The 23,121-nt window shown below is 49.3% G+C and overlaps 8 protein-coding genes across 8 annotated transcripts; 4 read left to right on the forward strand and 4 right to left on the reverse strand.

The window, feature by feature from the left end:
• Positions 1-105: 105 nt before the first annotated feature.
• On the forward strand, positions 106-1,441 carry AKAW2_40456S (uncharacterized protein; the record flags this gene model as incomplete). The annotated part of the gene is made up of 2 exons (XM_041688786.1): positions 106-380; positions 442-1,441. 2 exons carry the CDS (start codon positions 106-108, stop codon positions 1,439-1,441), a joined length of 1,275 nt encoding a protein of 424 aa, XP_041542536.1.
• A 786-nt stretch (positions 1,442-2,227) lies between these two features.
• On the forward strand, positions 2,228-4,741 carry AKAW2_40457S (putative C6 transcription factor; the record flags this gene model as incomplete). The annotated part of the gene is made up of 8 exons (XM_041688787.1): positions 2,228-2,278; positions 2,338-2,361; positions 2,446-2,567; positions 2,617-3,086; positions 3,140-3,435; positions 3,484-3,909; positions 3,957-4,192; positions 4,243-4,741. 8 exons carry the CDS (start codon positions 2,228-2,230, stop codon positions 4,739-4,741), a joined length of 2,124 nt encoding a protein of 707 aa, XP_041542537.1.
• Positions 4,742-4,905: 164 nt separating this feature from the next.
• On the reverse strand, positions 4,906-5,978 carry AKAW2_40458A (uncharacterized protein; the record flags this gene model as incomplete). The annotated part of the gene is made up of 4 exons (XM_041688788.1): positions 4,906-5,172; positions 5,236-5,439; positions 5,519-5,766; positions 5,921-5,978. 4 exons carry the CDS (start codon positions 5,976-5,978, stop codon positions 4,906-4,908), a joined length of 777 nt encoding a protein of 258 aa, XP_041542538.1.
• Positions 5,979-6,727: 749 nt separating this feature from the next.
• On the reverse strand, positions 6,728-8,791 carry TOK1 (potassium channel; the record flags this gene model as incomplete). Its single annotated transcript, XM_041688789.1, has 2 exons — positions 6,728-8,471; positions 8,520-8,791. 2 exons carry the CDS (start codon positions 8,789-8,791, stop codon positions 6,728-6,730), a joined length of 2,016 nt encoding a protein of 671 aa, XP_041542539.1.
• A 720-nt stretch (positions 8,792-9,511) lies between these two features.
• Positions 9,512-10,927, reverse strand: AKAW2_40460A (putative integral membrane protein; the record flags this gene model as incomplete). Its single annotated transcript, XM_041688791.1, has 6 exons — positions 9,512-9,878; positions 9,942-10,414; positions 10,468-10,535; positions 10,587-10,623; positions 10,680-10,699; positions 10,750-10,927. The coding sequence occupies 6 exons, from the start codon at positions 10,925-10,927 to the stop codon at positions 9,512-9,514; spliced, it is 1,143 nt and encodes a 380-aa protein (XP_041542540.1).
• Positions 10,928-13,263: 2,336 nt separating this feature from the next.
• On the reverse strand, positions 13,264-14,245 carry AKAW2_40461A (uncharacterized protein; the record flags this gene model as incomplete). The annotated part of the gene is made up of 3 exons (XM_041688792.1): positions 13,264-13,640; positions 13,716-13,871; positions 13,942-14,245. 3 exons carry the CDS (start codon positions 14,243-14,245, stop codon positions 13,264-13,266), a joined length of 837 nt encoding a protein of 278 aa, XP_041542541.1.
• A 1,487-nt stretch (positions 14,246-15,732) lies between these two features.
• Positions 15,733-17,305, forward strand: AKAW2_40462S (putative MFS sugar transporter; the record flags this gene model as incomplete). The annotated part of the gene is made up of 5 exons (XM_041688793.1): positions 15,733-15,804; positions 15,867-16,748; positions 16,796-16,883; positions 16,939-17,137; positions 17,188-17,305. The coding sequence occupies 5 exons, from the start codon at positions 15,733-15,735 to the stop codon at positions 17,303-17,305; spliced, it is 1,359 nt and encodes a 452-aa protein (XP_041542542.1).
• A 3,162-nt stretch (positions 17,306-20,467) lies between these two features.
• AKAW2_40463S (uncharacterized protein) lies at positions 20,468-22,201 on the forward strand (the record flags this gene model as incomplete). The annotated part of the gene is made up of 1 exon (XM_041688794.1): positions 20,468-22,201. The coding sequence occupies one exon, from the start codon at positions 20,468-20,470 to the stop codon at positions 22,199-22,201; it is 1,734 nt and encodes a 577-aa protein (XP_041542543.1).
• Positions 22,202-23,121: the final 920 nt, after the last annotated feature.

Below are 23,121 nucleotides of genomic sequence, written 5' to 3' on the forward strand. Positions count from 1 at the left end.
CCTACTGCAGAGCAACTCATTGCTTACACACAGCTGCTACTTCTTGTGTCAGCACAAATTCATTCATGATGGATATTCTACTGAGAACGGTCTTCAGGGTCAACAATGAAAGAACACACCTCTGACAACTTTGCTCTCAACTCGCGGGACGCTTCTTATAATCCCGATGAATTACCAAGACACGAAGGCAAGCGCAGGTTACTCCTGATATACATCCATGGCTTTCTAGGGTCAGAGGACAGCTTTTGTAACTTCCCTAGGGAAGTCCACGATCTCCTTAAAGTCTCGTTGGCTCAAACCCATGTCACATACACCAAGATATACCCACGTTATAAAACCAGAGGACCTATACGTGTTGCTCGCGACGATATCAGCCGGTGGTAAGCATTTACCTCAGCCGCAACACACTTAGCCCTATATATTGAGCAATCTTTTTCGCAGGTTATCGCCACATATGGCCCCAGATTTGGATGTCATACTGCTCGGTCACAGTATAGGAGGCCTCATCGCAGCAGACGTTGCACTTGCCGAATCTTATACAACCGCTGGCCATGTTCCGAACAGTAGGATTGTTGGTCTGGTGGCTTTTGATACGCCTTTTCTTGGACTTCATCCGCGCGTCATTGCAACAGCAGCCGGCAGGGTACTTGGCCGGAAAGCGAAGAACGAGAGCCGGCGCACATCTCAGAGTACCACAGACAGTCGAATAGCAACCGACGATCCGACGTTCGATCCAAACCTGACCAACGATGTCGACAGGGCCCAATGGAAAGGGTGGGATGGAGCGCGCCATTTTCTTGCAAAACATTCGGGTCATTTATCTCGTTCTGTTCTTCAGTATGTTTTCTCATACTACGATCATGTCGGATGTCTAAATGACTACTTTGGGCTTCTTAGACGACACAAGAGACTCTGTCGTTGGGCAAGACGCGATGAACCTGGTAGAAAAGTCAGGTTTGTTAATTATTACACGACTGCCTGCCCACATGGCGAATCCACCAACGGTAATGATCACGGAAACAAGATGGTCTTGAGTCATAGAACGTCGCAAATACATGACTATCACGTAAAGGACGGAGACTCTGCGATAGTGTTGCCTGATATTCGAGCTGATATACAAGGAAAGGTGGCAGACAACCGCTCGTCTGACTCACTGCTCGACACGAAATTTCCTTCCACCAGGGTGGATATACGGTCATCGTCAAGCTCATGCAATTTAGGCGAGCAGAGAAATAATCCCGAGGGATCTCGTCTCAGACCATCGGGGCGACTGTTCTGCTATGTTCCAGAAACAGCCCGCAAAGAGCAGCTCTGGATTCCGCTACGAATGGAGGGCATGGATGAAATCGCTGCCCACCAGTCCATGTTTCTTCCTCTGGGCACATATTACGACCGGTTGGTTGCCGATACTGTGGCAAAGATTGAAAGTTGGCTGGTATGAGTATAATTTCACTGGAGTGTATGTATAAGTATTGATTGCCACCCTTTGAGTTCGTCAAGTGATAGATAGTATACGAGTTCATAGAGATACTATATATTGAGCTCTTTCATATAAGTTTTTGAGCTTTGTCCAAGTACTTGGGGCTATATGACAGAACAACCATTTGAATGGGATACTTGTAGATCTAAAATTACTATTAAATCAATAGACAAATTCTTCACCTTGGTTAAGGAGCGAATGGTGAAAGGAACACCCAGAATGGTCACAAGTCACGTGACTGAATACCATCCAGCGTGTGGCCAAGAGGTGGAAAAAGAAAAAGAAATAAAAACCCCCAGGTGATATCTGGAAAATATTAACATAATAATAAACGATACCTATTATAATAAAAATTTGATAATTTTTTAACTTTATATCATTGGTAGACTTGTAGCTATTTTGAGATAGTAGCTGCCTAAAATAGCGTATTACACAGGTGAAAGGATCTGATCTCCTATAAGCTTATAAGACTAGTCTGTTACCGGATATTCGAAGAATTCACTGTCTGAAGCGCACAGGTTGAACCCTGACAACAGGTACTTGCTTTGTGGATGAGAGTGTGACGATTAGGCAAGCAAACAAAGTTCGGTCCACAGTCTCGGCCTCCGCGGGATCCGCCAGTCTCACACTTCCTGCAACCAACTCGCCCTCACCGTCACCAACACCCACAATCTCTGCAGTGTGCTCTGCTGTAAAAAGTAATTAGCCGCGCTATCGGGGACCGGTTATCTTGGAAAGCTTGACTACATGGAGCCCGAGGGACCCGAGAGTGAGAAGGAGCCTGTTGTCAGGCGTGCGGTAAGTTTGAGTGGCACTGCATGCCCATACTACAGTCCGCAATTGCTGACGGATGCCAGTGCGATCAATGCCGCCTCCGAAAGGTATGCAACTGCTGCAATCTATCAATAATGAATTGGGTTATCCCATTTAGGAAGGACACTCACATATTTTGGTGCCACCATTAGATACGCTGTGACAAGCGGTCTCCCTGCTCCAATTGCCGCAGTTCCCAAATCATCTGCCGCTCAACTGGTGCTGGTCAGAAGCCCCCAGAGCCAAAGAAGCGTGTCCTTATCTCGAGCCAGTAGTACGTACAATTAGTAGGCTGCTCACCGAGTTCAACTGACATAGTCTAGTGAGAGGAAGATTGACCTCATCGAAGAACGTCTGGGCAACATCGAGCGTACCCTTTTGGAACTCAGAGCGCACGCCAAGGGCCCTTCGGAACAATGCCATCATTCTACCCCACTGTCAAGCCAGCTGAGTCCATCCACTACGACCAATTACACTAGTGCTGCTGCGACTCTGGATCAACACGAGTCTACTCCTGCTTTTGAGGGCAATTCCTCCCTCGCTGCCCATTCCGCCTACGCCAGAGAATTCCTAGAGACGGCCGTCTCCCGCAGTGCGCTCCAGATGTCGACTCCCAAAATAAGCACCGCGCTTGCGTCCTTGAAGCAGATCGTTGATATGCAGGACCACCAGGCACAATCTCCCTCCCGCCAAGTGCGGTTCCCGAATCAGAGGGCAATTCCAGGCTCGGGATTGCGCGAGCTTACCATGCCTCCAGCGCCGATTGTTCTGGCACTTTTGCGCAAATGCCAAGGTACTCCCTGAGACGTGATATGTTCTCGCTATAGCTTTCTAACGTACTACCAGAGCAACCGAGTATCCTGCAAGCATACCTGCCTTTCCTGTCGCCCCGACGGCTAATTGAGAAATGCCGCCAGATCTACTTCTCCACGGAGGAATACTCCGATGCTACTTTTATTATAGTTAACGGCGCCCTGCTCTACCTGATTAGCGACGTCGTCGCTATCACAAAGGATTCACAGACTAGAGAGGAGTACGATAAGTATTTGAAGCTGTGTCTGGTCAACCTTGAAACTGCTTTGGGGAGCTTGAGCCTTCTGATGCCTGCGAACGATGAAAATATCGAAGCACTCGCACTAGGAGTAAGCTTTGTCGCCGGAAATATTTTACAGTCTGCTGACAGGGTCAAGGCCGTCTACGCAATTGAGATGTCAAAGCCGTCGTTCGCAATGACGTTAACTTCAGCGGCCTTCCGCTTATGCCAAACACTCGGATACCATCGATCAAACCCTTCAGACAGCAGCAATAAGCCATCCCTAGGAAATACACTATTCTGGACGGTCTACGTTTTGGATAAAGCGGTTTCCCTGCGTCTGGGACGCGCGTCAACCATTCAGGATTACGACGTCACATCTTTAGTAAATATCGATACGACCGGACTAGATGAGCCATTTGACAAAATCTACTTGTTGTGGGTCCGATTTGCGACAATACAGGGAAAAGTGTATGAATTACTTTACAGCCCTGCAGCTTTGGCACGGCCGGAAAGTGAGCGGGTAGCTCATGCTCGCCAGCTGGCCTCTGAGATGCAGCAAGTGGTTATGGAGCCATTCGAGGTATGCACTGTTGGTGACATAGCCAGTAATACTCTAACATAGTCTAGGGTATTAATTTCGATAAACAACGATCCCAGGTCGATCAGGTTTTCTTCAAATCAGACAAGGTTGCCCGCTTGTCAGTTTTAACGTTGATATACCGCGCCATTCCGCCACAAGGCACACAGGGCACATTCATCCACGAATGCATAGAAACGGCTAGGTCCGCTCTCGAAGTACATCAGGACTGTATGGCGGAAGTGAAGGAAATGACAGAGCATATCAAGGCCGCGTACTTCCACTGGTAAGCTGCAGATGCTTGGCACACCGCTATATCTCTAACATCCACTCCAGGACCATTCTCTATGCACCTTTTGTTCCATTTATAGTGATCTTCTGCCACGCGATTGCTTTGTCATCCTGGGATGATCTCGCCCGACTTGAAGACTTTGTGGCTTCTCTGCAGCCTAACTGTTTTCTTTCGGAAGCAATCTCAAAACTGTATCAACTATGCCATGTTCTCAGCAATGTGGCTAGACTGTACATTGAGGCAAAAGAACAAGTGCAGGTCAAGGAGGATCAAGACCTGGCATCTGTCGGTCAAGAGTTTGATGTATACCTCAGTGCTCTTGGGTTGGCACCTATGTCGGCGGACGACAATGATAGCGCGTGGGCATCCGCACCTGTTCCTGCTGGGTCAGCGCCTGGAGATGCACGAGGCGCGATGGAAGGTCAATATTCTGGACCGATACCTCAGACCAGCCAACTGGGGAACTGGTTCTCGGGGAACCAGCACATGATGGGCCTGCTAGAAGAAGATATCTCCCTGTTCGATCCATCTTCTTGGACTTAATCAGGTGAGTACAGCTACAACCCCAAATTCCCTACACTACGCGGCCAGAAAGTAGGATTTTGTGCTGGTTTCGATTTGCTGAGAGCATTCGCTATGTCAAGATACTGGACGTTGCCATCATGCGGTACTGCATACCCATCGTCGAAAATGATCGGTCTCACGACTCAGATACACTTTCCACCATCAATGACCATCTCCGTCCCGTTGATAAACCGACCCTCATCACTGGCCAGATACAGACAAATGTTCGCAATGTCACTCCCCTCCGAGAGACGGCCCAACGGCACATTTCCAATGAACTTCTCCCAGTTCTCCGGCGTATTTTCCATTCCCGTGAACACGGAGAACAACGGCGTAGCCGAGAGAAGAGGAGCGACCGAATTGACACGGATATTATGCGGTCCATACTCAGCCGCCAGACCCTTGGTAGCCTAATCAACATCTCATTAGCATCTCACACATAAAGGACAAAAGAATAACATCAATCCACTCACATTCGAAACCGCCCCCTTGGACGCATTATACCACACCAACCCAGGCCGAGGTCTCGACGCTCCCGTCGACGAGATATTAATGATCGACCCGCCCTGGCCCTGCTCAATCACCCGAGCCACGAACGCCTGACTGCCCAGATAAACTCCCTTGACATTCACATTGAACACGCGCTCCCATTCGTCTTCGGTGACTTCCAGCGTCGGCTAATCAACAATGCATAAGCCTCACTTCTTCATAAAAGTATTCATCATCACCATAAGAGAAAAGAGAGAAATGAGATACCTTATTTCGATACGTCGTCCCCGCATTATTCACCAACACATCCAATTTCCCAAACAACGACACCGCCTTCTCCACAATGCGCTTCCAATCCGCTGCCTTGGTCACGTCCATCTGCTCGAACACAATATTTTCTGGATCGGCGGCGGCCGTCTTCTGGCCCCCTTCGACACTGATATCCGCCACGATGACCTTGGCTCCTTCGGAGGCGAAGCGCTGCGCGATGGCGGCGCCGAAACCGGATCCGGCTCCTACATACTCAACTCGTTAGTATGAGTGGGTTGGGGAGTGTGTAGAATGGAGTATATATAAATCCGAATACAGTGAATATATAGTAGATAAGAGAATATAGACGAACAAAAAAAGATGTACGAGAGAAACTGAAATTGAAGGAAGGGAACTAACCAGTAACAATAGCAACCTTCCCTTCCAGTCGAGCACCGGGAGCGAGTTGTTTCGTCATTTCGAAAAAGTTATGTATAGTATAGTAGTAAAATACTGGTAGCAAGTTATAACTTTGATAATAATAAGTACAAATGCACACAATAAGGATTAACTTGAAAAGAGGTAGTTGGATTGGTAAAGATGGATGGACGATCACGGTCTTTTCTTATATACGTTAGATACGATACTTTTGTGTCACAGCTTAAGAGAGAGATGATGCAGGCAGCCAGCTTACCCCGCTTCTCTGAGTTGGAGAGATAAGGAAGTAGTAATCGGCTACGGCTCTTCCATGGGTTAACCAACTTGCTAGACTACTTACTTAATATGATGTGCAAGGGGGGAGGCGGGGAATGAATGGATCATCAAAGAGGGGTTCTGTCTTTTATTGTTACGTTATTGGTTGGTTAGTGACGTGCGGAGAAAGGATTAACCTAATGCTTTGTAGTTGGGAGTATGTTGCTTTGGAAGAACGGAATGAAGTCCGGGCGGGTTGGTTGGATGGCTAGGATACCGAGGATTTACTATGTGCAGGGATTAAGTTGTTTCATGTTGGAAATTATTACTAAGTAGTGGGTTGGGGTGGGTTGGTATCATGGCGGTCTTGCTGTTTCAATTTTATAGATTCTGTTCATCATCATGATAATTTAATTCCAAAGATATGTATCTTATTCCAATTAAGAAAAATCCGAAAAGTGAGAAAAATGGCTGTATAAGAATCAACAAAGAAATATATATATATGTACACAATCGAAGTAGATAACTGAATATTTACTGATCACCCTCAAACTTAATTTCCCTCTGCTTCCTCAAGGTCGGTTCGTCTTCCTCTCTCGCCGTGCCTGTCTGCCTCGCCTGGATATCAACATACCGAATCAAGCTCTCGCAGAGACGATTCAGAACCCATTCTGGTTCCGTCTGTGTGGCTAGCATCGGACTCGTCTTACCGATCCAATCCCAATTCAAAATCCCGTATTCGTCTTCTTGTACTTCCACATCGTCTGGACTGGGGTCCGTGAAGCGAATGAGTCGGGTGAATTCCACCCATTCTTCGTAGGTATATCGTTTTCTCTCGCCCTCTACAACGTCTCGGGTAGTTCGCTGGATCGCGTACGCGAGTTGCTGTGCGAAGTGAAGGGTTGACGCTGGGTCTGATCCCGTACCTGAAGCCGTGTCTGGTTCGCTGGCGAGTTCTTCGAGCGATCTTGTGGGTGGATGGTCGAGGCTGTGCTGGTGCTCTCCTCGCGTGCCTCTTTCTTCGTTTTCCAATCCGACGTGGAAGCCTTCGTTTACTCGTCTGTTTTCTTCGCGATGCTGCAGAGTCGTGTAGAGGACTGGGAATTTACGGAGGAAGTCTCGATATTTTCCTGACTGTGGAAGGACGGTCCAGTCGGCGAAAACGCTGGTGGCGTGCTTGAATGCGACGACGATTGTGTCGCTCATCTCTGATATGAGGACTGTCATTGTTGGCACGGATAGAAGGGACCAGACGATGAAGAAGGGTCTCGCTGCGTTGGTGGTTGGTGTGATGTCTCCGTATCCGATCGTGAGGAGAGAGCAAAAGCCGAAGTATAGGGCTTGGAAGTAGGTGATTTGTTCTAGGCGCCAAAAGACCACAGCACCGCATGTCCAGACGATACCAAACATGATGAGACTCAGGATCAAATTGTACCACCGCCGGAAGAGAACGGTTTCGTATTGAATTGCTCGCATGGCGTTGAAGCGGTCTTTTTCTTCCCTCATGATGAGGAGCTTCGGTCGGCCTACTAATGAGAGCGCATTGATAGCACTGCGTCCACCAGGCCTGGGTGGGCGCTTGGATTTGAATTTGAGATGTGGTTCCTCTGCGCCTGGATCCAGTGAGATGGAGTGCTCGATGGTCGCTTGTCGTTTCCTTTCAACATGCTTTCGCACGACATTGTCGTATTGCAGTTCCCGGGCAAAGTCATGGATACTTCCCACCACAAGTCCGAGGATGATGATACCCATCACTGCATAGGGGAATACAAGGCCCTTTCCGACCGAGCTTGGAGGAGTGATGTCGCCGTATCCTAATGTCAGGATTGTGACGTCTGAAAAATAGAGTGCATCCGCAAACGATATATCGTCGATGACGGCATGGAAGATAGCAGCTCCTATTAGTAGCCACACCACGAATGCAGTGGTTTGCAAGATCAACGTTCTCTGGCCGTCGGTAAGGGCAAAATACTGCGGGTAATGCCCCAGAACGTATCCCAGCATGTTGATCATCAGGATGACAGTGAGGAAGAAATACAGAGCTGCGGCGATGACTGCACTCCAGTAGGCCTGAGAGTAGGTCTGGTCGGGTGGTGTTGGACCATCGTAGATGTTCGTAGCAATGGTTATACCGATCAAAATCGATGTGGCCAGGCACCAGAGGATGATAGATGCGGGCAAAGCTATGATGTATCGCATAGTGCGCGTAAAATTGAACAGAAGAAAAACGTTGCCTGCAATGCCACACGCGAGTGATGTGGCATTGAGAGCTATGCACCTGTTCGGGTTAGCACTATCTGTGGATATCTCGGAGATGTGCACTTACCATCGAGGGTCACTGATGAGTTCCTGCTCCGGTGCGCCTGATGATGCAGTCCCGCCAAGTAGCTTACTTTTCCACGGCATCACAAGCGCGACAATCGACATGAGATTAGCGAGAGGAGCAGTGGTAGCTGCTATCAGTGGAATAGCAGTAGATGCGATCCACCAGTCTTGTGGCCCATCATCTTCCGCCGGCCTTGGATTGAAGTGACTTCGGAATCTCTTGCCAAGCGACCTCCTATCCGTGCTCCGTGGTCGATCTTTATCATCGACCATATCTCGATTGAGGCGACACGCCACTAAACAAGCCGGAAGAGCCTCTGCTATATCCTGAAAAGTAGTAGGGATAAAACTTCAAGATAAGACATGGCCTAATAGATCAGTTCTTGAGAGTAAGTGGTTAGTGAATGTCACAAAAGGATACGTAGGTCGGTTTGATAGTCGTCCATAAGTTGGAAAAAGCCCCGTAGGACAAAGAGCCTACTAGAGTTCAGCTGAATGGCGAGCATCACCAGCGAAGCCAGAGGTTCCTTGTTTTGCAATGGCGGCAACTCGCGGCAGACAATCTCGTGACGGGCCAACCCCGGGAATGTGCCCTATTGACTTCATCTGAATATGACGTCATGGTTCATTCTCCCAGGTACCAGAGAACTTCTTAGTTCCTCACGACCCAGAGTTCATTAATTAGCAGATTAAAGGAAGCACACAAGCTTTTGTCAGTTATGTGGGTCTGTCAGCACCTTACTATCACTACCCTGCGATGCTTGTCACAATGTCGAGCACGTCAACAGTCACAATGTTGCTTCCTGGCGTTAAACCATACATGAACATAAACTGATATCAAGGCCAATATGAGGTCCGGAAGGCATATAATACACTATATTAATATATATACGTTAAGAAAACCATGTCGATTCGTCGAGATGTAAGCCGGTTACGGCACCACATAATGATATCCCCCGGAACGCCGCCATACCGCCAAAAGACTTTTACCTGTCATTCGTGGTGACTGTATCGCGATGTCACAGTAGTTGACACGTCCACTGTTCTCATGATGCCCATGGTCTCTGTGCCTTGTCGCTCTGAATCGCCACGGACCGTGGTCTCGATCCTTGGCGCTTCCTGAGCGTTGGGGATGAGAATGTCCTGGTCCGATCCAACCTCCGTCAAGGTCATCTGGTTTTTGCTCCTATCTGCGCGACTGGGACGACTATTCTTGACCTTGCTCAATTCGTACTGTGATGTCTGGGTGTTCTTGTGACTGGAGTATTTGTTGCTCGTATACTCGCGGTGGGTACGGGAGATTAGAGCTGAAAGGGCGGGCAGGCAGGCACAAATGACCCCGATCGTTATCTCGGCATTTCTAACCACGAAAAAATCGTCAGCTAGGTGATACAATGATATCCAGTTTAGGGAATAGTCGTACCCGAACATGTTAATGCGCATGAAAGCCAGTGTTCCGTCTTGTGATTGCCCTGTCAAAATAATGAGAATCAGACGGACAATACTCGATGCACACGCTAGTCCTCCAGCTCCCAATACGACCATGACTCGCATTTTCTTCTTCAGCGGCAATTGCAACCCCACCGTCAAAGGTAGGGGAAGAATTAGGATAGCCATATCGCTAACAACACTGACAACTGCATCGGCAAGAATGATTGATGTCTGGTCCAGGCATGACCCCGGTGTGTCAGGGGCCCAGAACTTCGCTATTGGGTCGCAGATTCGGATCTTGACAATGACCGCTGGAATATAGTAGGCGAGCATAATACCCAGGAAGACGTAGATAAATATAACGGTTTTTCGGTAAGGGCTGAAGACTCGTGCAATGATCCAAAGTAGGGACAACTTTGTTAAATATGCGGTCGGACCATACATGACCATTGTCACATACACCGTCTGAGCAAGTTAACACAGAAAATTGGAGATTGTAATAGACTCATTCAACTTACCTTCTCGAAGGGTATGCGATGGGATACAGGCACATCAGCGTAGTGCACCCCGCCCCCGAAATGGCCCACTGAACTAATACTCAGCAAACCTCCGAAAGGGGCATTTTTTTTATACGTACTGATCAAAGCAATAATTGAATAACACACACCAAGAAACTGCCAGTCAAGATAGTTGAGCATCTCATTCAGTAGGTTGGCATCAATGTCCTTACCCAAGCACCTAGACAGGTCCCTGTGTGTTCGTTAGCACTGGCCATCTGCAGCTGCTCATTAGGCCCTTACAATCCTCTCTTCGAAAGCCGTCCATGATGACAAGGCGGGTAAAACATCGCAGAGCAAAGAAAATCGTCATCGTAGTGATGCATAGTATCTGTGTCGCCAGGTTCCATTTCTGGACCGACCTGTCCACATGTTTATCTGTCATGCTGGTGTCATCACGTCCAAGCAGCTCCGCGAGCATCGTGACGAACGGGTAGGCTTCACAGAAGCGCTTCCAAAGTGCTGGAAATAGATGAATGACCCAGCAGTCTGGGTTTAAGTCCCATTTAAGACTATATCACAACCAAATTTGGGAACTCGGGGTCATGACACATCAATCAAGGTCGATACATCGCGAGCAATAAAGCTCTCCGATTCGTCCTTTGCCACAAGCACCAAGCCTTCTTTTTTTTTATTTAGACGGAGGCCGTCACCCCTGAAGGCGATAGCGCAGGCCCTAAGGATTTTTACTCCTTTGCAGAGCATCCTGCGACAGGGTTCCGGGCTAGCCAAAGACAGGGGTGCAATGAAGGAAGTACGACTAGTCCTTGGGCTTTACTTTTTCCGAATCAAGAGCCCAGTTGTGGGCTGGTAGTGGCTCGGTAAGTGGGCGATCTCGCCAAGTGCTCGAGAATATTGCCTGATTGCTAACTAGCATTGGGAAGAGTCTTTTTCGACTCCGTAATCCGTCGCTGTTCGGCGCAGGAGATTGATTGCTCGAAATTTTCAGTGCTTCGGACCCATTCCCTTTTAGACTGGCGATGACTAAATAAAATGCCACTCCGGGACAGGAGTGTGTGTACTCTGTACTGCGTGTAACCATGCACGAATCTGCATGGTCAGTGTCAAAGCTCAGAGTCCCCTCCCCGTCTCACATGTTGCACATGCGTTGCGATGAAGCGGGAACCCATGCGTGCATTCGGCTAAACACTTTGGGGGATTAAATTTTGATCAACAGATGATCAGGCTTCGCCTTTTCCAATGGCTTGTTCTAGTGTTGGAATGTAATGAAGCCAACACAATTATTGAAGCAAATGGGTAAGGGCGACTGGGGGAGGGGGTGGGATGAAAGAGAGATGTCGATCGAAAGCCACGCCAGATTCTGATCCATCCCCTTCGCGGGTCAGAGATGCGCATCTGCTGTCGCTTACGGTCTCATACCGTATGGGTACTCCGTAAGGAAGTCAAGGCTGGAATGACTGGGGCGGGCGCGCGCCGGGCGGCAAGTGGGGCCCGCCAGCCGTCTAAGAGAACTTAATGCCCGTGCGGATGCAACGCTGTTACCAATGGTGGGCCTCGCGGACGTCAATCTTGCCTTACCCGGCATAGCTGGGGTCTCGTCTTAGATTATTGTGAAACTAAAACAACTGGTCGCCTCGATGGCTCGACGAAAAGAAAAAGAAAAAAACACAGCGAGACCAGAAGTACGATGCAGGAGCTGGCAAGAGCTGAGGGGTCCTGAGCAAATTTTTCGGACGAACCCACCACGCCGTCAAGCAATGCGTTTGTCTGGCTAGTTACAGTTAACACATTTGCTCCCCGGTTAGCAAACGTTTCTCCGAGATGTGAGAGGCAAACGCACTATAGACTCGAAGTGGAGTCATGCGTTTCTTTGTGTTCCCTTCCACGCGTGGCAGAATGTCCCGGACTTTCTGTTTACCATGTGACCCTGGGGATGACCACAGATTATCCCCCGTCTTAGCCAGCCTTATCAGAATATGCTAATTTGCCATAGAGTTTGCGCGGTAAAGCACTCCATGATCTGACTTTCTTTAATTCGAATATCTTAATCAACTGCTTTGCAATCGGTATTTCCAGGAGCGGGCAGGTACCTACCTCTGTATGTCGTGGTTCTTTATCCTCTGAAATCCGCCTGGTTGCAGATTAGGTCTAGTTCCCACGCCATGTCCTAGTGACCATCGCTGATCCCAATGACGCCTGGAAAAGTGGACGGATTCATACTATAGCTCTACTATTTAAACCCGATGTCCGAATAAGTATGTATGTGCTTTCTCATTCATTCTCGTCGCTTAATTCTAAGCGCACTTACTACACTTCATCTCCACTTCCATTTGTCCCTCTTTATTTCCATTTCGGCTATGTGTAGCCTTTGAAGGTCTCCACCTCCAGAATTTCGTCACGAATATGGGAGAAGGAAATTCGGAAAATATGATCCGCTTTTAGCGTCCATGGCTGTCGTGTACAAGCGGTTTGGCCCCCAAGTTAAAGCGCTGTCGGTAGATCCGGCTTAGAATATAGCCATGATGTTGGGGGGTGAAGATACCCCTCCGGGCATGTTCAGGGGAATTGATGCCACAAAGAAAGACCAGCGCTGGAGATCTTGGCAAACTTGAGACAGTGCTTCTAGATCAAACAGCTCTCCTGTCAAAGGGAAATCAGATCAGTATATTATTGGAGATCGCTTCATATTGCATGCAATTGATTTCAACGTACCGATTGGCATGCCCCAGCCCGCAAGTACATACTCATGCAGGAACAAATCAGGCGACTGGGGTGGGTAAACCTGTTACATGTCAGTCAAAATGTACTTGAGTAGTGATGCATTGCATAAGATTGCAGTGGATGATATACCTCCCAACTAATTGCATCGCTGGCAATCGCGGCGAACCCGGTATCCCAAAGCCATCGCAGCACATCTGTAGTTGCCTCGACACCTGCATGCTCCGGGCTCGGATTGTCCGAGTATTGCCGCTTCTGGTCATCTGTCATGGCGGTATCCCATTCCTTCGTCACTCCAATGCGAACAAAAAGTATGTCGCCCTTTTGAAAAGTAATGCCACATTCCTTGGCAATTTCCTTGATATCTGAAAGCCGGATTTGATGTGTCGAAAAAGTGCTGTATCTGATTCCCCTCTTTTCTGCCCATGTGGCATAATCGATCAATACCCCGCGACCTGTCGAACAGCATGCGACACCGCAATTAGTCGCTTACTCCGAAAGGTCAATCAATAAATAGGTCAATTTCCTACCAGCAATCCCTTCTTTGGCCCAATGCTGCAAGCCGATCCGATTGTTCGTTCGATCATTGATTTCCTCGACGGTTGCGCCACCATAGAACACACGCTCGGTTTGGCCCTCAACCGTCTGCGAAAAATGCCGCAGACCATCCCACTGGCTACTTTGTTCTATTCTGGAGTTAGCCCAGGGGGGTGGTACCGCGGGCGAAAGGAAGAATAGTGCATGTGCATGACCTACGAGGATTCATGGTATAGACATCGTCGAAAGCCACACCGCCCAAAAGCGGAATGATCTGATGGTGGCATGGTTGACGGTTCAGATTAGGATAATCCAACTTGGTCAGTTCCCAGCCCATCGTCACCCGTCGCCCGGTCTTGATTTCAGTGGCAGCAGCATTGGCCACCACCTCGGGGGTCAAGATCGCAAGCTTCCCTAATCCTTCTTCGCGGCTTCCTGGCTTGCCAACCCATACTTGCTTGGGGTTCGGCAGCTCATCAAATGGTACATCGAAAGGCGACTGACTAGAATTACCCGACGACATATTTCTGAGAAAGATAGCTAGGCCGATCGAAGGAAGAAGAATACACCACAGCACGTTGGGAGACGGAAACCAGGGATTTTTGGACAGCCAGCTGAAACCCGTGTACGCATAGGTTTTAATATCTCCCTGCACGATGGTTCAACTACCAGTTGTAGCCTTTGGAGAATGGTTCTATCGCTTCCAATAGTTACTAATCCAAATGAAAAGGGTGGGGATGAAAGACAGACCGGTTCGGCGCCGTTGTCATAGCGGATGCACTAGATCCAGAAAATCAATAGACGGATCGCAGCGACGGGCTACCAGGCCCGCATCTGTTATAGTACTTGCTCCGCACCCAACTTTGAACCCCCTGTTCGGATTTACACGCTACACATAAAACGTAATACTGAGGATTGCACCAGTTTAACACAGTCCCGCCGAGTCCACAAAAAGCGAGGCCACAGAAGAGGGCTCGGGGTTACTGAATCGGCCAAACCGTCTGTCTATTATGCCTGAGCGTGCATACGCACCTGGTTACAAAGCAAACGCGACCTGAACCATGCTCACTCCAGGTGGATCTTAACTGACATCTTATGGGTCGTCTTATCGGTTGAGAGCCATGAACCACCGAGCGAGTCAGGACTGACAAGTGACAACTGATCAGGATGCTGATGGCAGCCACAATAAACCCAAACGGAAAACCAGGCTGTCAAGGTGGAGATGGAGAGAACCTTAAGTCCTTTCAGTTGCCTATTTGGAAGTAGTGAGTAATCCAGAGGAAGCGGCAGACCGCAGAACATACATACTTACAGGCATAACGGTAACGTACGTACATGCAGTAACAGCACGGGACTCCCCAAAGGAGCTTAGTGTCGGTTCCCTTCCTGGCAGAGACCGTTTATTGTCAGGCTAGCGAGGCAACGACAACTAATGCATCCTCTTTCTTCCCTCCCCTGGTCTAGAGCAAATCAATTGTCGAATGGCGACCATCGGCCATGTTTCTTCAACCAGGTGATTGAGGAGCCGTTATGTCGCTGGTCGTGGTTGGTGGATCCACTCCTTCATCGTCAACTCCACCCGGCCGGTGCTCTACGCAAAAGGGAAGTATACTCAAGGCAAAGCTAGAAAGCTCCCACGAGCTAAGCAACTTAGTGCATGATGTGTGGGAGTGTCTGTGGTGCCGTTTTCTCTGCCCGCTTACCCTGCGCCGAGAGATATATCCCAGGCTGATGTGCCGGCACCTTGACTGTCTGTCTGTCATACACGGTTGTTGTTTACATTTTCATTTCTGCCCGGCATTCCTTCCGCCTCTTTTCCCACACCCCCCGGTCCCAGACCTGTTCCTTTCGGGTAGTACATGATCAAAAATTGAGCCGCGTGGCTTGCTCAATATTGTTTCATCTGATGCAACGTGCGACTTGACCTGTTTGCTCTTCTTTCTGGTTATATTGCTTTTTCTCTTCCCACTGTGGCTCCGATCTACATCCATTGCTTCCATCTAGCTCGCCATGGGGACGTTCGGGTCTCAGACCAGTACCTATAATAGGCTGGTCACTATATTTGTTGCCGTTGGTTCCATGGTGAGTATTCGGAAATCTCTCTTCTGCAATCGCTCCTAATTTTCCTTTTCTCCAATTACTAGACATACGGTTACTGCTCTTCAATTATCTCAAGCACGATCGGTCAGCCAGGATGGTTTACATACTTCAATCTTCCTCAGGAGGGCGAGCCGGGATATGCCTCAATAACGACCCCTGCTATATCTACAGCGAATGGCGTCTTCAGTGCTGGAGGTGCGGTTGGGACGCTCTTCATAATGTGGTCGTGTGATTATTTTGGTCGGAAACTTAATATCCAGTTGGGGGCTTTCTTCTCGATGTTCGGAGGAGCACTTCAAGGAGGTTCTAATTCACTCAAGTACGCCTTGATTTACCCCCCACCACTCTACTGCACATGCCCTTGGCTAACTCTACCTAGAATGTTTCAAGCTGGGCGATTTGTCTGCGGCCTCGGAATTGGTATCCTTGTGACTGTGTGTCCAATGTACCTTTCCGAGATGTCTAGTGCCTTCCGTCGTGGTTGGCTTGTTGGCCATCATGCCATCTTTCTCGTTTTCGGTTACATGCTTGCCGGCTGGGTAGGCTATGCCTGCTACTTTGCTGAAAATAAGATCGGTACATTTGGCTGGCGGTTCCCACTTTGTCTACAGTGCTTGCCACCTCTCGTCCTGCTGCTAGGATCGCCTTGGCTCCCTCGCTCTCCACGTTGGCTGATCAGTAAGGGAAAGCATGAGGAAGCTAAACTGGTCCTTGAGCGACTTCGCAGATCCCCAGACGATCCTAACAACCTGGTTGCTAAGGAAGAATACTTCCAAACTGCCGAGCAGATCCGTCTTGAAGGGGAGCGACTGTCTGCCTATGGAAATGTGTGGAACGCAGTTTTGAAGAAGAAGTCGTACAGGAAGCGTATGGCTATCGGCTTTCTGACCCAATGGGGAGCTGAATTCGGCGGACCTCTGATCATCGTAAGTGCTTCTTTACTGCGATCGGCTTGATAGCTTACATCGCGCAGAACAACTATGCCGTTCTTCTATACACCAACCTTGGAGAAACCGGCGGAATGCCACTGCTCCTCAGTGCGGTCTGGCTGACAACTGCTGGTAAGATGGAAACTGGTCGGACTATGAGGGTAAAGACTAATCGGCGTATTTTTAGGTGTCATTTACAACCCTCTTGGTGCCTGGCTTCACGACAAGGTCAATTCTCGTCGAAAAATGTACATTACAGGTTTTGTCGGGATTATTGTTACCACATCTTGCTTGGCTGCCATGACCGCACAATACGCGGGCACCACGAACCGGGTTGGTAACGGGTTTGGCATTCTGTTTATGTACCTTTACCTTGCATTCCAAGGGTAAGCATATCTCCACAGATTATGATTACAGACTACTCATCTCTCAACAGAACTTTCTGTGATACAACGATGTATCTCTATGTGTCTGAGATTTTCCCTACTGAGATTCGCCCGATTGGCATGGGATTCTCCCTATTTGGACAGTTCGCCGGTAAGAAACTGTTCTGATCCAAAGCCGTCCTAGCTACTAACGCATGACAGCGACTCTCATCCTGCTTCAGACTGCGCCGATGGGTTTCGACAACGTTGGCTGGAAGTATTATCTGGTTATCATCTGCTGGTCCGCATTCTTCATTCCAGGTGAGCTAGCTACGTCTTTGCAATCTTGGTATTCGTATTAATAGGTGGCCTCTAGTGATCTACTTTTTCTTCCCGGAGACTGCTCGGTTGACATTGGAAGAAATTGCACAGAACTTTGGCGAGGAAGTTGCGGTCCATCTAACTGACGCGACGGACGAGGAGAAAGCCCGCCTCGAACGTGACCTTGAGAAACGGCCTGATAGTGTGCCGCAATCCAACTCAAGCAAGGACAACGAGACTGAGGCTGTTTAGCCTACTTCGCATCCGACGGGGGAGTGGCTCTGTGCAAGAGACTGCCAAGGGCCTTTCTAAGAAGGTACGCCAGCTGCCATCTCATACTGGACAATGGCTTACAGTGTATACAGCAATAATAGTATGTGACAACCACATACAAGGCCCAAGGGCTGCTTAGCGTTTCGAGATGCAAAGTCTGACCACGCTAGTAAGCTGGTTTTGATGCAATTGATGATACCCTGGTTATCGAAGAAATGATATAGGTGGCAGGCAGGAGCATATATACTAAGTATAACTCTTTGACATATGAAGTCCTGATCTTGTTTGGAAAGTGCAGACATTATGGCGATGATCAGTGGAACGAAATTACTATCTTATGTTATACTCTAATTATAGTGACTGACAATCAATGTGTGTTCAGTGGATATTTTCTTTGGTGTCATTTCAGAGAGAAGCCGCTACATGAAATATATATGGGAGCCTGGATGTTGCCAACACCTCCGGGATAATACGTGTCCGTGCCAGGCAGTTGGGAAGGCAACACTGGGATGGGGCGTTTCAGCCTGGCGGAGGCCAGATGGCATTACGTGAGCCTCGATGAGAGGCCCCGGCGAACGAGCTGGGGCCCAGGCGGTATAGGGGCACCATCAGCAGCAATAGCAGGCTACAGAGAGCCAGATAGATAAGAGGTGGAAACGGACTGTGGTATATTGGTTTTACAAGCCTGTCCTGAGCACACGACCTGGGTATCTGCAGTGATTTGGGTCAGGGAAGCTCTGTGTAAGTGGTTACCACGTTCCAGTGCACTCCGTAGAGGGACCCTGGGAGGGGCTTGGTGGGAGATAAAGATGGGCTTTGGAGCCAGGCAAATTGAGAGGACCGGGATGGCCTTGGGGTGAATCAGATAAGGATGGTCAGATGACCATTCAACCTCGGAATAGTGATTGATATTGATTACTTCAGTGCTGTGCGACTGATGAAAAGAGGGTCGGCTCATTTCCTGAAGATCCTCGTCTCGCACGATAAGTTGGGGGGAACTGGAAGTTGGAGGCAGTGTGGCCGTGGCACCTCAGGCACCCACGGGGGATTTGGGTGCTGGCACCAATCAGGAGGCCTCGTTGGACAATTGGGCCAGTCGCCCCCTCCTTCCGCTAGTCCTCTTCGGTCTAGGGGAGTTGAAGCGAGCCAATCAGGAAGCACAACAGCGCCTGAGCGACGGGCGAGCGTCTCAGGCAGACTTCCCAGGCCATCCAGGAGAGTCTCGTCACTGCCAGTAACTGCTCGTAGTAAGTAGCAAGTACTACTCTTAGTAGTAGTAAGAAGAGTGATTCGCATGATCGATCCCAATCAATAGTTCCAGTTCCCTTCTTCTCCGGGTCTGCTTGCTGTCCCTTTCTCTCCTGCTGCTGCTGCTGCTTCTCTTTCTTCTTCGTCTCCTTTCATTCCCTGGTCGTCCCTATTGCTATTCCTATTCACTACCAACTCCTCTTTTCTCCCTTCCCCGCTGGTTCCTCTCTTTCCCCTTCCTCCTCTCTCCGTCTTTCTCTCTTCTCTCCTCTCGGTCGCCCTCTTTCTCTGCTTCCCCCCCTCAGCCTCTCATCACTTACCAACCCTTCCCCTACCCACCCCGACTTCAGTTCTTCATCATTCCCCCCCTTTTCCCTTCATTCCTTCTCCATCAGTGTCTATTCATCTCGCTACTTCTACTTTTTACCTTCCTTTCCTAATCCTTTACTCTCCGTCTTTCCCACGAACCGTTGCTGTTGTTGGCTTAACATTCTAAAAGAACTTGAAGTTCCTTGGGTGGTCTGCCTGGGGCTCCCGGTTAACTGGACGGTCCTCTGTTAAGCGCGGAACTCGAACTGGGAAAAGGAAAAAAGGCACGGAAAAAAAGAAAAAAAGAAAAATAGCGGCCAAACACGCGCCGAACTCCCGAAACGAAGCAACCCGGCGTCGCCTCTCGTTTCTTCCTCCACTTCTTTCTTTTCGTCAGGTTCGACGTGCGGAAAATAGCAGTCATAAATCGGAGAGGCACAAAAGGAGGATTAGTTTAAACAGAGAAGAAAAGTGGATAAAAAAAAAGCATCAAGGAACACTCCGCCAAAAAAGCGAAAAAGTTTTGAATTTACCCTTCCTACCGCGACCGCGTGCTCCTCCCATCTCGACGGTCTGAACGGTAGACCAACCCTTCTCGTCGACTGCATCTTGTGTCTCAAGCATCATTTTCTACGGTTACAACGGAGTTGCAGAGCATCTCCGGTCCGTTTCTTATCTTCTGTCTTTTAATACAGAGAACCTCCGTCCTCTCGTCATCCGAGACTCGCTCAGGTCTTCCTTTCTCACCGGTCGCATCCCAATCTTCTGTCTCGTGAGCCAGCTGAATCTTTTCATCGGCTTCTGACGACGCCTGGCCTTATAATCGCTTGTACACCTGGTTATTAATCACTCATTGGCCTTTTTCGCCTATTCTACCAAGGCACATCTCTGTGTGTGCCTTCTTGTATTCTGCAGGTACGCTGAATTTCTCCGTGGACACTGCCCCCAAAAGCCAGGCTAACACCGCTTTCCACAGGGAGTCCGGACTTTCGCCCCGTTCGTTGCCTACCTATTAACCCATCCGTTTCCCGGTGTCGGTTATTTCTTCGGTGCTCCATCCTATCCTCGACCTTGTAATATTTTAATACGCCGAAAGATCCCTTGTGGTTGACCTCATCGCGTCTCCGATCGCTAAATCGTTAGCACCATTTCGTTTCGTCAATTGCACATACTGTTTTATACTCCTTTACAGTTACGAGTATGGACGCTGGCGGTCTTGCTCAAATGACCTACAACTCCTCTTTCAACAATGGCAGTGCCCTCGGGGTGCCTGGAGCCAGCTTTGGGTCACGCAGGAAAGGTTCCCATATCAAGCGTCTGAGCGTGCCTCCACCGCACATCTCGACTATCGATGAGTCTCAGCCATCTGCACCAATTCCGACTCCGCGCACCAGCCGTTCGCACCTTCTCGCTGGCTTAAGGACGGCTCCCAAATCAGCCACGATGCCCTCGGCCTCCCAACGCCAGCAGCACCTTGGCTTTGAAGGTGATAGATATGGCAATCATTCGAACCGAGCTGCAGATCGCGTTCCTCAAACCGCCATGGGAACCGGATTCCCTCGTCATTCGTTAGCCGTCAACCAGAATCTGGACATGAACACGGGCCGCCCCATGTACACTCTGCCGGAGCAGGTGCTCGCACCTCCGGCTCTTGACATCGCTGGCGATACGCAGATCGACGAAAGCCTGTACGCGGAGTTGATGTCAACCAACCTCTTCTTGGCTGCCCAGCAGCAGCGCTTGCAGCAGCAGCTGATCAGCGTCACCGCGGCCGCTCAGCAGTTTCAGGGTCTTAATCTCGGAACACCTGTGATCCAGCAACAGCAGCAGCAGGATTATTCTCCTTTGTCCCTCCCTGGTATGGGTTTCTATCAGCAACAGCTTCAGCAGGGCGTGCAGCCTGTGGTGCAGCCTGTTCCTGGACAGCCGGGGCTCTACTCGGTTTACAACCCCTTGACTGGGCAGCAAAACTATATCTATGACAATACCTTCCAGCAGGACAGCTCGCCACAGTACCAGGAAGAGGAGACCCAGTCTCCCTCTGTTCAGGTGCCGACCTTCAGAGCTGAGGTGTCACCGCCGCCTGAAAACCGCCAGTCTCCTGTGAATGTTTCTCAGCCTGTGTCTCCTCCCAGCGGCCGTTCATCCCCGCAAGAAACTGCCCCTCTGCCTCCTCCCTCGGCCAATGCCTTCCGCAGGGGTCACAAGAAGAGCTCATCCTTTAACCCCGCGCTCAAGATGCCGCTTGACACGGCCAAGGCTAACGCTGCCATCACACCCGCGGCTCCCAAGACTGCGGCGTTGCCTCAGACCCCAGCTACTGGAACTTTTGGGCCCGGACAGGCTCGTGCGGGCGAGCACCCGATCCGCCAACCCCGTGGACCACCCTCTCTGGAGGAGCTTACAGCCAAGCCAACATCGAAGCACGAGGGAAGTAAGAACTTCGCCACTCGCCAACGTCGACGTGCGGTGCACAACTTGGTTCGTGCGGGCATTGAACGTCGTGGCGAAACTCGGAGCTTTGGCTGCCATAGCAGTGGTGGTACCAATACTCCTGCGAGCGAGAAGGAATTCACGTTCTCCGATGGGGATGATGCCACAGTTCGCAGTGGTAGTTTGTCCAGCAAACCCAGCCTGGGTAGTCTTCGCGCCGCTGCGAACGGAGCCATTGGTTCTGAGAGGAAGGAGAGGTCTTCCCGAGAACGCCGATCCCAGGATAGCCCGTACAACACCACCCCCATCAGCGAAGATGGCGGTTTCTTTGGCGGGAAGTTTACCGAGGTTCGGGCGGATCAGGCCTCTCCACGAACCGGATCACCCTCAGTGGCTGCTGTCGTCGCTGGCCAGAAGACGGTAGCTCAGGGTCAGGAAAGACGCAAGACTCCGATGCTTGTGCTCTCCAGCGCTGAAAAGCGTAAGACCCCGATCATGTAATGCCAACGTCGTACATAATATGACTTGAGACGTAACGGATGCGCAAAGCTTGGATGAATTGTTTTTTTCTGTCTGTACTTTTTTCTTGTTGTTGGATTTGAGCTCCTGCAGGCACCGCAGTTCTATTTCTACCCGGAATAAACTAGACGGTTAATCTTGATGTCATGGCAGGATTTAGGAGAGAGATCCTCAGCCCCAGCCTAAGCTGTTCTCTCTCCTTTTTGACACTGTGCATGGACACATGGCCAGGACTCTGCCCCGTCGATGACCCCATCTTTCTGTCTGACGAAGCAAGCCTCGGATGCAATGTGAATTCCTTTCTAACTGTTATTATTCGCACCCTCTTTTTCTCTCTCTTCCCCTTCTTATTCTTTCCTTCGACCTGAACAGATTGATGAACCACGAGACCAGAATCATTAAATCAAGATTTTCCTTATCTGTTTGTTATTCTCTCTGCCCACTTGAACTGGTGTCTTTTCGATTCTTCCATTCGCAAGAATCTGCTGGAATTGGTAATGGACCGTGCTTGACTCGCCCCATTACTACTTCCTTTCTTACTTTCCTTCCTTAGCACTGGTCCATCTGGGGATGGGGATTCTCTTGTACGTACATACATCTGGCTATGTATGCTCTTTCGTTTTTGCTGTTTTTTTGACCAGAGTTTGGACACTACTGGATACTGAATGCTGGAGGGCTACTGCTACCTATATGCTTAAGTGGACCTTGGCTTTTACTTACTCTGCTCTTAATGCAAATCTACACATACTAAGAGAATTTGTAATCTTTCATCCATTCATTAATGTATCGGTTTATTGATTTGCACTGCACTGCACTGATTAATATCCACAAATCATCTGAAAAAAGAAAAATAAATAAAATCTCAAATACTAATATTTGAATAAACAAATGAAGTATTACAT

Source organism: Aspergillus luchuensis, chromosome 4 (genome assembly GCF_016861625.1).
Source record: "Aspergillus luchuensis IFO 4308 DNA, chromosome 4, nearly complete sequence".
Lineage (NCBI taxonomy): Eukaryota > Fungi > Ascomycota > Eurotiomycetes > Eurotiales > Aspergillaceae > Aspergillus > Aspergillus luchuensis.